At 41.4% G+C, this 15,142-nt stretch overlaps 2 protein-coding genes across 2 annotated transcripts; one reads left to right on the forward strand and one right to left on the reverse strand.

The window, feature by feature from the left end:
- Window positions 1–1,763: 1,763 nt before the first annotated feature.
- LOC128196659 (uncharacterized) lies at window positions 1,764–4,936 on the reverse strand. Its single transcript, XM_052878152.1, has 5 exons — window positions 4,476–4,936; window positions 4,161–4,384; window positions 3,827–4,084; window positions 3,573–3,738; window positions 1,764–2,090 (listed from the first exon to the last, which is right to left on the reverse strand). Exons 1-5 carry the CDS (start codon window positions 4,908–4,910, stop codon window positions 1,764–1,766), a joined length of 1,410 nt encoding a protein of 469 aa, XP_052734112.1. The 5' UTR covers window positions 4,911–4,936.
- A 6,260-nt stretch (window positions 4,937–11,196) lies between these two features.
- Window positions 11,197–14,702, forward strand: LOC108324453 (uncharacterized). The gene is made up of 3 exons (XM_052878153.1): window positions 11,197–14,021; window positions 14,106–14,512; window positions 14,629–14,702. The coding sequence occupies exons 1-3, from the start codon at window positions 11,197–11,199 to the stop codon at window positions 14,700–14,702; spliced, it is 3,306 nt and encodes a 1,101-aa protein (XP_052734113.1).
- Window positions 14,703–15,142: the final 440 nt, after the last annotated feature.

Below are 15,142 nucleotides of genomic sequence, written 5' to 3' on the forward strand. Positions count from 1 at the left end.
TTTTACTTTCTGCTATTGGTATCTCGGCCCTCTGCAAGGCAATGGTCGAGCCCAATTTTACTTTCCGCCATTGGTATCTCGGCCCTCTGCAAGGCAATGGTTGAGCCCAATTTTACTTTCTGCCATTGGTATCTCGGCCCTCTGCAAGGCAATGGTCGAGCCCAATTTTACTTTCTGCCATTGGTATCTCGGCCCTCTGCAAGGCAATGGTCGAGCCCAATTTTACTTTAAGCTATTGGTATCTCCGCCCTCTGCAAGGCAATGGTCGAGCCCAATTTTACTTTTTGTTATTGGTATCTCGGCCCTCTGCAAGGCAATGGTCGAGTCCAGCAATCAAACTCATCATTCACACGTGAGCAATTTTACGTTCGTCCTTTACACTGTTCAACCGTTCGTCCTCAACCGTTCGGCCTAGCAGCTTGATTAGGCGCTCGTTCAAACAGTTCAACCGTGAGCAATCAGCGTTCGTCTTTTCTCAGCCCAAGCGCTCGTCCTGATCTTCCAATTTCGAAAACGCTCGTCCTCGCCTTTATGCGAACGTTCGTTTCAAACCGCTCGTCCTCGCCTTTATGCGAACGTTCGTTTCGAACCGTTCGTCCTCATCCGCTCGTCCTATGCTTTGTTCTACCGTTCGGCTTTTCGGTGTGTTAGGACGTTCGTCCTCATCTTCAACCGTTCGGTCATAATGTTTTGATGAACGTTCGGGCTCAATGATATATGTCTTCAGCGTTCGGCTTTGGACGTTCGGCCGATTGTGGTGTTCAGCAAATAGCGTTCGGTCATGTTTGTGTTAGTGAACGTTCGGTTTTGATGTGTTATGTGTTAGTGAGCGTTCGGTTTTATTGTTTTTCGAGCGTTCGGTTTATATTGTTTAATGAGCGTTCGGTCATCACTTGAGCGCTCGGTTTCTCTTTTGAACGTTCGGTCTCCAGCGTTCGTATTTCCTGCGTTCGGTTTTGAACGCTCGTCCTCGTTATTCTAGCGCTCGTCCTCGCTATCCTGGCGCTCGTCCTAATTACCTCCCCTTTCTACCGATCGTCTAATTTCCCCTACCGCTCGTCCCGATCACCCATCGCTCGAGGGCCCAGTAATGATACTCACCACCACCTTAACAAACATCCACTACTGTTTCCCATTATTCCCCACCAATTATTCCCAGAATCTGTCACCAACCCAATAATTTTTGCATCCTCCAATTAAAGCTGCCGACAGACGAACTCCAATCAGAGCTGCCGACAATTCTCAATCTTCTGCCAATTTAAGGGCATGGCACTGGCTCCCTCTGGGGGGGGCATGAGAATCCCTCCGACCATTCTCCATCACAACCCAGATCCATCTCTTCATCCCTACGCCTCACGATCAGTACCTTTTCTTCTTCACTTTCATTCATTCATCAAACACCTCACGGCCACTGCCAAACTTCAAACTCTATCACCTCCAGCATCATCATTTCCAACACTACTATAAACACCTCACGACCAACCCATCATTTTCATCCCTTACCTTCTTCATTCTCAACACCCTATACCACGGCGTGACCAATAACCCGTATCCCTCTCACGCGCAACAAAAAATCTCATTTCCTTCAGCACACTCCAACCCTAAGAACCCCTTTGTCATCCACAACCCATACGATTAACTGCAAAATCCAGTTCCTCCCCAGCAAGCTACCATGCAATTCAGCCTCCAACCACCATGAACCACATCAAACCTGCAAGAAATGTAACAGACAACCCAACCCATTCCCAAATCACCACCTACAGCTACATAGAAACCCATTCCTTCATCGCAACCACCTCCAGACCCATCTTGAGTCCTAGATTAAGATAACAGTGTGAAGCGGAGAAGAGAAGGAGGGGAGAAGCTCGGCGCGGCAACGGGTGGCGTCCTGGTTTGCCGGTGTCGGAGAGAGAAGACCAAGAAAGCTGTGGTGCGGTGGCGCGGTGGCTGGCTCGAGGAAGTGGTGGCGCGGAGACTGAACGAGGGTAATGGTGCGGTGGCCGGTTTGGACGTGGTGACAGGTTCGGTAGCACACAGGGAATGCACCCTTTGGTTCGAATTCCTAGTAGAGGGAGAAGCGAGATTTGGGTCTGGGGAGATGAAAAATGAGAATGAAATGAGGGAGACCTGTCTCCTAAGAGTTGAAGAATAATACGGCCTTGGACCCTTTTCTTTTTTTGACCCAACTCTCACTAATAAAACAAAAAAAAATAAAATAAAATAAAATAAAAATCATTTCTCCTTCACACACCCCGTTTCTCACTTGTACTCCCTTTCAATTTGGGCTTAGGTCTTTTCTGCCAAAAAAAAAAAAATATGAAGAAGGAGAAGAATTGGGCCGAACACACATTTTAGGATGCACTTCCGTTTTCATATTTACACTTGGACAGATACAAAGTTGAAAAAAGCGGATTTGGACCGAAATTGAGGAACCTCGGTTTTATTATGCACGCACTTCTGGTTTTTATCTCTGTACCCTTTTGTCTCTTTAGCTTTTATTTTTATGTTTTTATTGCATATAACCCCTTTGTATAGTAACTCCCATCCCTTTGTTTTATTTATATTTATTAGATTATTTTGTTTCGTTTTGCATAAAAATTACAAAAAAATAATAATAATAAAAAACATATAAAACTTAAAAAAAAAAAACATTTAATGATATAAATATCGGTATCAGTACTCGTGCGATCGTATGCATCAGCCTAGTACTTATTGCCCAAATATAAAATAAATAAAAAGCCGTGTGAGTGCTCGTGCGATCGTACGCATCAGCCTAGTACTCATTACGCAAAACAATAAGAGGAAAAAGCCGTGTGGGTGCTCGTGCTATCGTACGCATCAGCCTAGTACTCATTACGCAAAACAATAAGAGGAAAAAGCCGTGTGAGTGCTCGTGCGATCGTACGCATCAGCCTAGTGCTCATTACGCAAAAAATCTAAATATTACATCAAAAAATACCAAAAAAATATAAAAATCTTCAAAAACTAAAAACATCCACATTTTCAAACAACAAACATTTTCTCAGCCAGAACTACGTGATCCTTGATTCTCCATCACAAGTGGAGATACGTAGGAGCAAGGCTAGTCTTTGTCAGGTTCACTCTCCCAAAAATCTAAAATTATCCATAACAAATTCTCAAACAATTTCCTAAACAAAATTTCAAGCAGTTTTCTAAAAGAACTACGGAACCCTGATTTCTCATTCTGAATGGGAATACGTAGGAGCAAGGTCAATCCTTGTCGGGCCCAAAAAAAAAAAAACTAAAAAAATATGTTTTGTTTATTTAGATTTTTATTTTAAGGGAAAGTTAAACATTTTGAAAACCACATCATATTCGCATATTTAATTAAAGGTACTGCTTTAAGGCAGACGTTGTAGGGTGCTAATACCTTCCCTACACGTAACCGACTCCCGAACTAAGAATCTGGTTCTAATAGACCATGCCTTATCATTTTATGGTTTTTCCGTAGTTTTCCAGAATAAACTATGGTGGCGACTCCAAATCTCTTTTTCAAACTTTCTTTTTCCTTTTTTTGGATCGTCGTCCCGTCGCGATTCCGGTTGCGACACCTCTGCATCAAGATTTAGGAATTTCATAGCAGCTAACGAGTGGCAACATGGTATGGCAGTGATTTCCCACTTCTTGCATGTACACAAATTTTCATCTAAATTGACTACAAATTTGTCACCGGCTTGGGACACATGGCGAACTTCAAAAATCTTTTTTGCTGACCAGCTGTAAAATCAAAACAAGAAACACATTATAATCATAAACCACTAACACATTTTAAAACAAATCATAAGTGAACAAACCTCATTCTTACCACGGTATCCAATATTTAGTTAACTGAGACTCCTTCTTTAGTCTACTCTTGATTTTTGGACAAATGTTCCCAGAAAGTGATTGACTTTTTGTCCTGTTAGTTGCCCATCTCTTCATCAAGTAAAGCCGGATTTCCTCCATCATGGTTACGATTGGCTTAGACCTTGTATGCACCATTACACTATTGAAAGCCTCCGACAAGTTGTTAACCAAAGTATCACACTGAGCCTTGCTGCTAAATCTTGATCTTGACCAGTACCTACAACATATATATGTTCATCAATGTTACTGTGAATATTTGGCAGATTTTTAAGAATAGAAATTTAAATACAAACCTGGGAGGGATTTTTAACAAGTATTTGAAAGCCTCATCGTTAAGCTGTTTAATATTTCTCATTTCTGCTTCCCATGCTTGTGGATGGGTTGCTGTAGCTGTCTTCCACATCAAACGCTTGAGTTGTTTTGCAGGGAATTTCTTTCTAAAATTAGCGTATAAGTGCCTAACACAGAAACGTTGATCAACTCCAGGCACTACTTCTTGTACAGCTTGTAGTAGTCCCTGTTGAATCAAATTATGACAGTGTTGTTAGAGATATGATTTCAACCTCAAAGATAATTAACATAATCGGGGAATAGGTCATGTGCATTACCTTTTGCTGGTCCGACATGAATGTAAATGATGAACTTACTTCCTCCCCACCGAGATCTTCAACCAGAAATTGGAGGAACCATTTCCAAGTATCCTTGTTCTCTACTTCGACCACGGCATACGCAAGAGGTAACATTTGATCATTTGCGTCTCTACCAACAGCAGTTAACATTTCACCACCATACTTTCCTTTCAGAAAAGCACCATCCAACCCAATTATTGGCCTGCAGGACACAAAACTATCCTTGCAGGCCTTTAGACATGTATAAAACCTCATAAAACTGATTCCATCCACATTCTCTTGAACTTTGACTTTTACTGTGGATCCTGGATTACGAGCTAAAACCTCATTGGCATAATCATAAATCCTTCTATATTGGTCTTTGAAAGACCCATCAACATTGTCTGAAGCAATGGCCTTTGCCCTATAAGCCATACATCTAGATACACCTACATTCCATTTTCGATTTATCTTCTCACGAATTTCCTTTCCCTTTACTTGTGGATTTTTTCTAACAGTTTTTTCCAACCTTTTACTGAGTCATTTTGCATTAACTAATCTTAATTTGTGCTCTCTACTACATCTGTGGTCATCAACAATAGTCCTTAATTGCCACGTATGAATGGCTTCCATATAAGCACAATATGCCATCCAGGGGCACTCTCCTTTAGCACCCATACATTTTACCCTCATTCTCTTCTTATCATTTTTAATATATTTAATATTTCTGCCATTTTCTATTCCATATGTTTTAATGGCATTCACAAAGTCTTCCTTCTTAGCAAAATAAGTTCCCACATCCCATTTATAATCTACCATTGTCTTAGGCATGCAGAAGGTTACAAACTTCCCATAACCCTCCTCTTCATCATCTTCTGCTCCACTGTCTGCTCCACTGTCTAATTCATCAGATTTCCATTCATCATCGGACAAACCTCTATGATGATCACTATTGATTCCATCATCCACATCACTATCATCAGATTGCACATCAACTTCAACATTACCAAACCAATCTGCCACTTTGTCTCCTACCTCCTCTTCTAAATCACACTCAACATTAACATCAACCAGACCTTCCATACAGTCGTAATTAACCTCCTCATTGCCATCATCATGACCACTACTGGTCCAGCTTCGAACATCACAACCATCCTCTTCAACCTCACCCACACCAACATGTGTTTCAATTTGTCCTTCAACAACATCATCATCCTCACCTCTCTCACCTTCATTAACAGCCACCTCAAATTGACTTTCACTGTGTTGTTCACATTCTGTTTGAATTACTCCTTCAACAACATCATCAGCCTCAACTCTTTGTTCTGACACCACAACACTTTCATTGATTCCATCACACTGGCCTCTCTCACCTTCATTAACAGCCACCTCAAATTGTCTTTCACTATGTTGTTCACATTCACCCCCACCAACCTCTGTTTCAATTTCTCCTTCAACAACATCATCAGCCTCAATTCTTTCTTCTAAAACAGGTTCAACAACCATACCCCCGCCTTCCTCTTCACCTTCACCCATAACCATACCTACAGGTTCAACTTCTACTTCATCTGTATTTTGAGGAATATATTCTAACATATTTATCACCTCAGGTTCAGAGACATTGTGAACAACAAATAGATGAACCTCACCATTAAGCCTGGCTAAGGTAATCATGTGCATGGCTCCTATGTCATCCAACAAAGGTTCCAACCTATTTTCCAAAACAGAACCACCACCAACGCAGTACAACAACTCCTTAAACCCATCATAACCTAGACCTTTTACTACACTGACTACAAGGAAATAGCTCCACATGTCTGGGTCAAAGGATAAACTTGTACTCTCCCCCTCATACTTAAGTTTTCCTTCATTTATGAACTTTCCACCATGGTGAAAAACAACTTCAAAATTTCCTTCCATTACGTACAACACAACAATTATATTTTAACCTATAAAGTAAGAAAAGACTTTAACAATGGGGGACCACAAAAAAAAAGCATTAACAATATATTCAAACCACAACCCACTGAAAAAGACAATCAAACAACGCTTTAATAACGAGGGACCACATTGCAATCGAAAACGAAACAATATACAACATACAACAGGTTCCGACAACCATAAAGGACAAATTCATCACAAAATTCAATCAAAAGCACATTTACTAACCTGAACACGTGGTTCACTTCGAACACTTTCGCCACTGCTTTCCACGTGCTTCACCGCCAACACCTTCCTGATTCTACCGAAATACCACCGATAGATCACTCGCAAATCTAGAAACGATACCTATTGTCCGCCAAATTGGAACCACAAAAGACAACTCTCGACAAAACCCTCTTCAATTTAGGGATTCGTCCTTCTCATAAAGCGTTCGTTGTTTATGTTAAAAAATCAAAACGTTGCGTTTTGGTTTACAAATTTCACGTTTTTTAAATATATTTAAACTCACCATTAAGCCAGGTCAATGCCACGTCAGTAACATTTCGTCATCTCAGCATCCCACTCATCAATTTTTTTAACGCCGTCCAGCCAACTTAACGGGAAGGACTCAATTGATCTCAATTTCCAAAATTAGGGACCATTTTGATACACTTTAAAAAACGAGGACCCAATTGAGACATTCGTACATAAATAGGGATGTAGAAAAGGATTAAACCTAATAATTTTATATGTCTTTGTAAGTCCTAGTATTTTTTATAAGATGTTGTGGTCTTGTATATGAAGTTGTAATATTTGATATGGTGTAGTAAAACCTTGTGTTTGATGAGTTAATGTATAGTATTGAGACTATGTCTGAAAAGTATTGAGCTTGTGTTATAAGTCTTGTGATTAGTGAGTAATGCATATTGTTGAGACTATGTATATTTTGAGAATAGTAAGATAGATCTTATGATTTGTGGAGGAACGTGTGATAATGAGATGATGTATGGAATTGTGATGTGAACATGAAACTATGTCATTTTCCTCATACTGTTGTTGTTTGTGTGAGCTTTTTGTATTGCGCTACGATAAGGATGTTGACTCTCGTATAGAGACAAAGATTCGAGTGTCACTTCCTTTTGCGCAAGGAGGTGAATGTCTCGCCTAAAAGGCTTGAAAAGTCGGGGAGATAAGTTGCGATGGAGGACGACTCGAATCGTCCTGTTTTGCGTAACAGGTTGGGACGACAAAGTACAAAGAAATGACATTGGTTTATGAATTGAGTGATTGTGATATTATTTATGAGTGGAGATATGTTACCATGACTAGTTATGGTTTGTGTTTCATGTTGTTTATGTTACATGATATGATGTTATTTCTGGTTGCTCACCCTTGCATGTTGTGATTGTGGTTTCCACCTACGATGATCGTACTTGTACGAGAGTAGATGGTCTTGCAAATAAGACCGGATCGAAGTAGCTTACGCGAGTTGGAATCGTTGTTTTGGGAATTTAGTATTTTGTATTTAAAAGTTTTAAAACTTGGTATTTGTTTATGTAAAAGTGATATTCTAAAGACTTCAAGCGATGTTTATAATTATGTTTAGCTTCTGCATTTCAATAGAATAAAGTTTGATCATCTTTAATGAATATTTTATGGAAAAGTTATATTCTGAAAAAGAAAAATTACACCGTAACATCTCAAAAATCGGAGTGTTACAATATACTAAAAATTTATCGGCCAACGCTAGCAAAATTATCTGTTGACATATGTGAATTAGACATTATTTTTACCTAAGCCAGTCATAATTATTGTTTTGGTTAATGTTTATATTGATTTTTTTTATTATTAACATGAACGTTAGCTTGTTTCAATTGAATTAAATGTTGATTACAAATGTTTTTAGTCATTAAATAGTATTATTTGATATTTAAATATTTTTTTAATTAAATGGTAATTTCGGTTAAATAAGAAAATTTAAATTGAATAAATTTGAATTGATTTATCCAAAAATATTAATTTCAAATAATATTAATTCAAATCGAATGGATTTGGATGTCTAATGTGAGACCCTAGATATTTAACGCACCAAATCCCACACTCTGAACCCCATTTAATGCACTGTGCCACGTCAAAACCCACTCACTTCCACTCTGCATGCGTTTGCCAAGTGTCACGGCTGGAACCTTCTAATAACGTTAGTGGAAGGCAAGTGGCATGCGGAGAATGGGCGTGTGTCTTGCGTGGGAAGAGAAAAATATTTTCTGAAAACTCTTCCTCTTCCTTCTGCGTGTTTCATCTTCTTCCCTGCAACCCTGATTTCTTCTTCTCCAACTTCTCTCTAAAACTCCTTCATCTTCTCTCTAAGATAACTCACCATCATCATCTCCGATCCCATTTCAGATACCGTAGAAACATTCCCTGCACCGTGAGCATCGTTCTGAACCGAACAGAACTGAGATCTGAACTGGTAAGTTCTCGTCTCTGAATATTCGTCCCTTTAGTTTCTGCGAACCAAATTCTGGTTGCATGCATGGGTTAGAGGTCTGATCTATTTACGATTTTTGGTATGTTAGATTTAGTGAAAGTTGTTGAGTAACTCCTTGGATAGAAAGCTGTGAGAGAACGAGCGAAACCATAGCATTTGGAAGTGCACTACTGAACCAGGTAAGGGAAGCTTTAGTAATTTAATTTATACTTGTATGATGTGTGTGAAAGCATGAAACTGTACTGGATGTATGAACTGTATGATATTTAAGTATGCATGAACGAGTACTGTGAAATGGATGGTTATGAATGATATTGTTTGAACTATATGCTGAGAATGAAACGTATGATTTGGAAAATGAATGATTTCTGTATGTTATGAGATGATAATATGAATTCTGTAATGTATGAGATTTATGGTGGAGATAAATTATAAGATATGAATCGTATGAAAATGGTGAAGTTACAGTAGATGAAAAATCTGGAAAATATCATAGTCCTTGCTTGATAATGTACGCTCGTCATCGCACGGTCTTATACCGTTCGTTTCCCCTTGAAAATAACTTAGAATAAGAATTCTTTCATTTGGAAAGGATCCTGATTAAGAACGAGCGTCCTTTGTGTGAAGGGTTAGGTTTGAGCGTTCGGTTCAGCCTAGCGTGTCCAACGGTTGAAATAATTTAAGTAAATTAGTAACGCTCGGTTTTATATTCCAGCGTTCGTCATAGGTAGCGCTTAGTCTTATACTGAGCGTTCGTCCAAATGAGCTCTCGGTCTTAGATTGAGCGTTCGGTCTACTACCGAACGTTCGTTCTAAATGAGCGTTCGTTCAATTTAGTGCTCGGTCATTTACCTAGCGTTCGTCCTAAGCAGTGTTCGGTTTTATAACTGAACGCTCGTCCGTATCATTGATTTCTGAGCGAACGTAAATAGCGTTCGTCCAAATTATGAGTTAACGTTCGGTCATTGACTGGCGGTGTTGTCTTCTGAATTAATTATACTTTGGTTATTTATCTAAGTTATTTTGTAAGGTATTTATCCTTTGGATTCAACCTAAATTCCTTGTACTCAAATTTTTCTAAGTATTATTCAGATCTTCTAAAATCAGTCCATTCAAATTATTTAAGTGTCGAACGTCCGTCAGTGGATAATGGTTTGTTTCTTTTGTTCAGAAACGAGGATGCAGTGTACGGTAATACGTTCGTCCTTATTTATAAAAGGATGGACGTTCGTCATTTCATGGAAATGGAACAAATAACAGAAACGTGAATAAGATTAAGTATTGAGATGTGCGAACGTTATTTTAAGTGAAATATTGAAAGTGGATTTTGAACGAACGTTCCAAGGAGGAACGTCTTTATGATCTGAAAGTGATAAGTTGTATAGTATGACCATGGTAAAATCGCTGATGGCTGTTCATCCTGATATTCCATGAGTGCTCGTCCTCATGTAGAGGGGAGTAGGTCATGCGTAGGAATGGCAGGAGACTCTAGTCCTATTGAGTACTTTGGACTGATAGGGTTAACCTCGGGTGGCAGCTGATGGATGGTTCCAGTTACTACATCACCGGGTGCACGAACGCCTGCGGTTACATGGATTCATACAGTCCGGACGGTCGTTAATTATGAGAGTTTGAACGAGTTATTATACGCTTGGATATATATATATATATATTGCTGTATGAATTGTATGATTGATTTCATATGTTAAAGTATGTGGGTTGTATGAATTAAATTACCTAAGCTTACCCTTGCAATTCCTTGTGTTGTCTACTGTTTATGTATGTCCGTCTTGTCAATGCAATGATCATCCGTTGTGGATGTGAGCAGATGGAGAGGCGCCACTTGAAGATATGCTGGAAGAAGAAAATTTGGAGGACGCCAATCTGGTGGAAGTGGAGGTTAAAGTCGAGCCTTAGTGCGCTCGTTAGGTTTTAGTCTTTGGTTTATCTGTATAGTTTTTGGGGACGTTCGGTTATTTATTTTGTAAAACCGTTCGTCCTGAATCTTGTATATTTTGGAAAATTTTTACTGAACCTGGTATCTGTTTAGCGTTCGGCTTTTATTAGCTGATTTTAGTTAAGACTGCACTGTTTAACTCTGTAAATGTGATTAGTTCTAATTAATGGTAATTACTATTTATTGGGATGTTACATTTAGTGGTATCAGAGCAGTTTTGTTCTATTTAAAGGACACTTAGGGTTATGAGTACACTATGCTTTCGTTGTGTGCTTATTGTGTGTTTAAGGAATTATTGTTCATTTAACTCTTGAACAATTCTAACGCTCGTTTTCTGATGAACCAGAGAACGAATGGCTCCTAGACTTCCTCCTCCACCACAGCCTAACGAGTCTGACGCTACTAATAATGCCAGACTGCTGGAGACAGTCATCGATAGGCTGCAACAACAGAATACGACCCTAATAGAGCAGAACGCCGCCTTGATGAGGCAAAATCAGGAAGCCATGCAGAGTTTGGAGGCTTCGCGCGTCAACTCTGAAGCGACGCAGAGACAATTGATGGATATTCTGGCCGCTACCAAAGGCACACCAGGAGCCTCTTCTTCTAATACTGCACATCATGCCGAGTGGAGCTTGGAAAGCTTCTTGCAACATCACCCTGCCAAGTTCCATGGAAAGGGGCTTCCGGATGAAGCGGATCAATGGCTAAGGGACATGGAGAGAATTTATGATGCCAAAAGGTGCCCAGACGACAGCCGTTTGGCATTTACCGAATACTTGTTAACGGGAGAAGCTAGCCATTGGTGGTCAAGTGTGAAGATGTTGTTGACTGAAGCTCAAAGTCCCATCTCTTGGGAAGTGTTTAGGACCAAATTCTATGAAGAATATTTCCCGGACAGTGTGCGGTTTGCAAAGGAGGTGGAGTTCCTTCAATTGATTCAGGGTAGTATGTCCGTCTCGGAGTACACCAACAAATTTAAACACCTGGTCCGTTTTAATACCATGGCAACAAATGAAGAATGGCAATGCAGGAAGTTTGAGAACGGACTGAGGAGTGACTTGAAAGTGTTAATATCCTGCCTGTGCATTAGGTCGTTCCCTGCTATGGTTGAAAGAGCAAAGGTACTGGAGAAAAATGTTGCTGAGGCCGAGCAACAGAAGAAACAGCAAGTGATTAGGGGGCCGGTTTTATCCAGAGGTGCAACGAACGTGAGAAGGTCCCCATACGTTCGTCCAGCTCAATCTCCTAGCGGATCACAAGCCTTAGTCACTGTCGGCCAATCTGGACAGCCAAGGAGCTTGACTTGTTATCAGTGTGGAGGACCGCACTATCGGTGGGCTTGTCCACAGTTATCAGGAGGAAAATATTGTACTCGTTGCAGGCAGAATGGGCACTTGGAGAACGAGTGCAATATGGGAGGACGTGCGGCAATGAGGCCGCCGAACGCTGGAAGAGCCCAACAAGGAAGAGGTGGACGTGCGCAAGCTACAGGAAGAGTTTATGCAATCACGGGTGCTGAAGCTGCTCGTTCAGGTACACTCATCACCAGCACTTGCTTATTGTATGGAAAGCCTTGCGGTGTGCTGTATGATTCGGGGGCAACTCATTCCTTCATCTCGAAGGAGTGCGTTGAGAAACTGGGGTTAGTGGAGAGTGAATTACAGTTCGACTTGGTGGTGTCAACCCCAGCGGCTGGTGGGATCAAGACGTCTACAATTTGTGTAAGATGTCCGATAGAAGTTGAGGGGCGTAGATTTAAGGTTAACCTCATTTGTTTACCCCTTCAAGACTTAGAAGTAATTTTGGGGATGGATTGGTTGGCTACCAATCGGATTCTCATTGATTGTGGGAAGAAGGAGTTAGTCTTCCCAGGTGAAGAAGAGGAGGAGTTATCTGTTGATCGCGGTCAGTTGAAGGAGGACATCATGGAAGGAGCGAGCTGTTTTCTGATCATGACGTATGAAGACAACGAAGTGGAGCGTTCGTCCAATGATGAAAGCAGTGGAGGACGAACGGTAGTGGATGACTTTCCGGACGTCTTTCCGGATGAAGTCCCTGGTCTACCTCCCGTTCGTGAGGTCGAATTCACGATCGACCTGGTGACAACTGCTGCACCCATCTCGGTTCAACCTTATAGGATGGCACCAGCCGAGTTGGCCGAGCTAAAAATGCAGATTGAAGAATTGATGGATAAGAAGTTCATCAGGCCGAGCGTTTCACCATGGGGAGCACCTGTGTTGTTGGTCAAGAAGAAGGATGGCAGCTCTCGGCTCTGCATTGATTATAGGCAACTTAATAAGCTGACCATCAAGAACAAGTATCCACTGCCAAGGATAGACGACCTACTGGATCAGTTGCAAGGTGCGTGCGTGTTTTCAAAGATTGATCTACGTTCGGGCTATCATCAAATTAGAGTGAAGGAGAGAGATATTCATAAGACTGCATTTCGGTCTCGTTATGGTCATTATGAATACGTGGTGATGCCCTTTGGGGTGACGAACGCACCTGCAATCTTCATGGATTATATGAACCGGATCTTCAGACCGTACCTGGACAAATTTGTAGTGGTGTTTATTGATGACATCCTTATCTATTCCAAGAGCTTTGATGAGCATGAAGACCACTTGAGAATCGTGTTGAGCGTGTTGAGGGAAAAAGAATTGTATGCCAAGCGTTCAAAGTGTGAATTCTGGATGAAGGAAATCCAATTCTTGGGGCACGTCGTTTCTGCAGGTGGTATTGCAGTGGATCCAGCCAAGGTGAAAGCAGTGCTGGATTGGGAGAGCCCACGTTCGGTCACAGAGGTTAGAAGCTTCGTGGGGCTCGCGGGCTACTATAGGCGGTTCATTGAGGGATTCTCTAAGATAGTAGCCCCTCTGACTTATCTCACCAGGAAGGATCAGCCGTTCGCCTGGACTGATCGTTGTGAGGAGAGCTTCCAGGAATTGAAGAAGAAATTGACGAGCGCCCCAGTGTTGGTCATTCCAGACACGGCCAAACCTTTTGAGGTGTATTGTGATGCGTCGTATCAAGGTTTGGGTTGCGTATTGATGCAGGAAAGGAAGGTAGTGGCGTACGCTTCTAGGCAATTGAAGGTCCACGAGAAGAATTACCCCACACACGACTTAGAGTTGGCAGCAGTCGTGTTTGCACTTAAGATTTGGAGGCATCATCTGTATGGAGCAACGTTTCAAGTATTTAGTGATCACAAGAGTCTCAAGTACCTCTTTGATCAAAAGGAATTGAATATGAGGCAAAGGAGGTGGCTTGAATTCTTGAAAGACTATGAGTTCGAGCTGTTGTATCATCCTGGAAAAGCTAATGTGGTGGCGGACGCTTTGAGTAGGAGGACAGTAAGGGTCTCGGCAATGATGGTGAAAGAGCTGAGCTTGGTGGAAAGTTTTAGAGATCTAAGGTTGCAGTTCGACTTAGGAGCGAACGTTATTAGATGCTGTACCCTTAGACTTTCCAGTGATGTGTTTGATCGGATTAGAGTGAAACAGCGTGAAGATGAAGAATTGGCAAAGATATTGAGTACGCTCGGCACAGATCAGGCTAAGGGATTCAATATTGGAACGGACGATTTACTGCGCTATATGGATAGAACGTGCGTTCCAAACGACGGCGAACTGAAGAGAATCATCCTGGAGGAAGGACATCACAGCCGTCTTAGCATGCACCCTGGCATGACTAAGATGTATCAAGACCTCCGTTTATCATTCTGGTGGCCGGGAATGAAGAGTGACATTGCACGTTTTGTAGCTTCTTATTTAACTTGTCAGCGTGCAAAGGCCGAACACCAAAGACCAGGTGGATTGCTGCAGCCATTGGAGATTCCAGAATGGAAGTGGGATAGCATCTCCATGGATTTCGTGACCCATCTGCCACGAACGGTCCGAAACCATGATTCAATCTGGGTGATTGTGGATAGATTAACTAAGAGCGCCCACTTCCTAGCCGTCAACTTGAAGATGTCATTGACAAACTTGGCCAAATTGTACGTTAAAGAGATCGTTCAGTTGCATGGAGTTCCTTCGAGCATTATTTCAGACCGAGACACGAGATTCACATCTCGTTTTTGGCAATCGTTGCAAGGAGAACTGGGAAGCAAGTTGCAAATGAGTTCTGCTTATCACCCTCAGACGGACGGCCAATCTGAGCGAACCATCCAGACGCTCGAGGATTTATTGAGGACGTGCGTCCTAGATCATATGGGAGTATGGGATGAAGTTCTGCCGCTCGTAGAATTCACGTATAACAACAGTTTTCAAGCAAGCATAGGAATGGCACCGTTTG

Source organism: Vigna angularis, chromosome 5 (assembly GCF_016808095.1).
Source record: "Vigna angularis cultivar LongXiaoDou No.4 chromosome 5, ASM1680809v1, whole genome shotgun sequence".
Taxonomy (NCBI): Eukaryota; Viridiplantae; Streptophyta; class Magnoliopsida; order Fabales; family Fabaceae; genus Vigna; species Vigna angularis.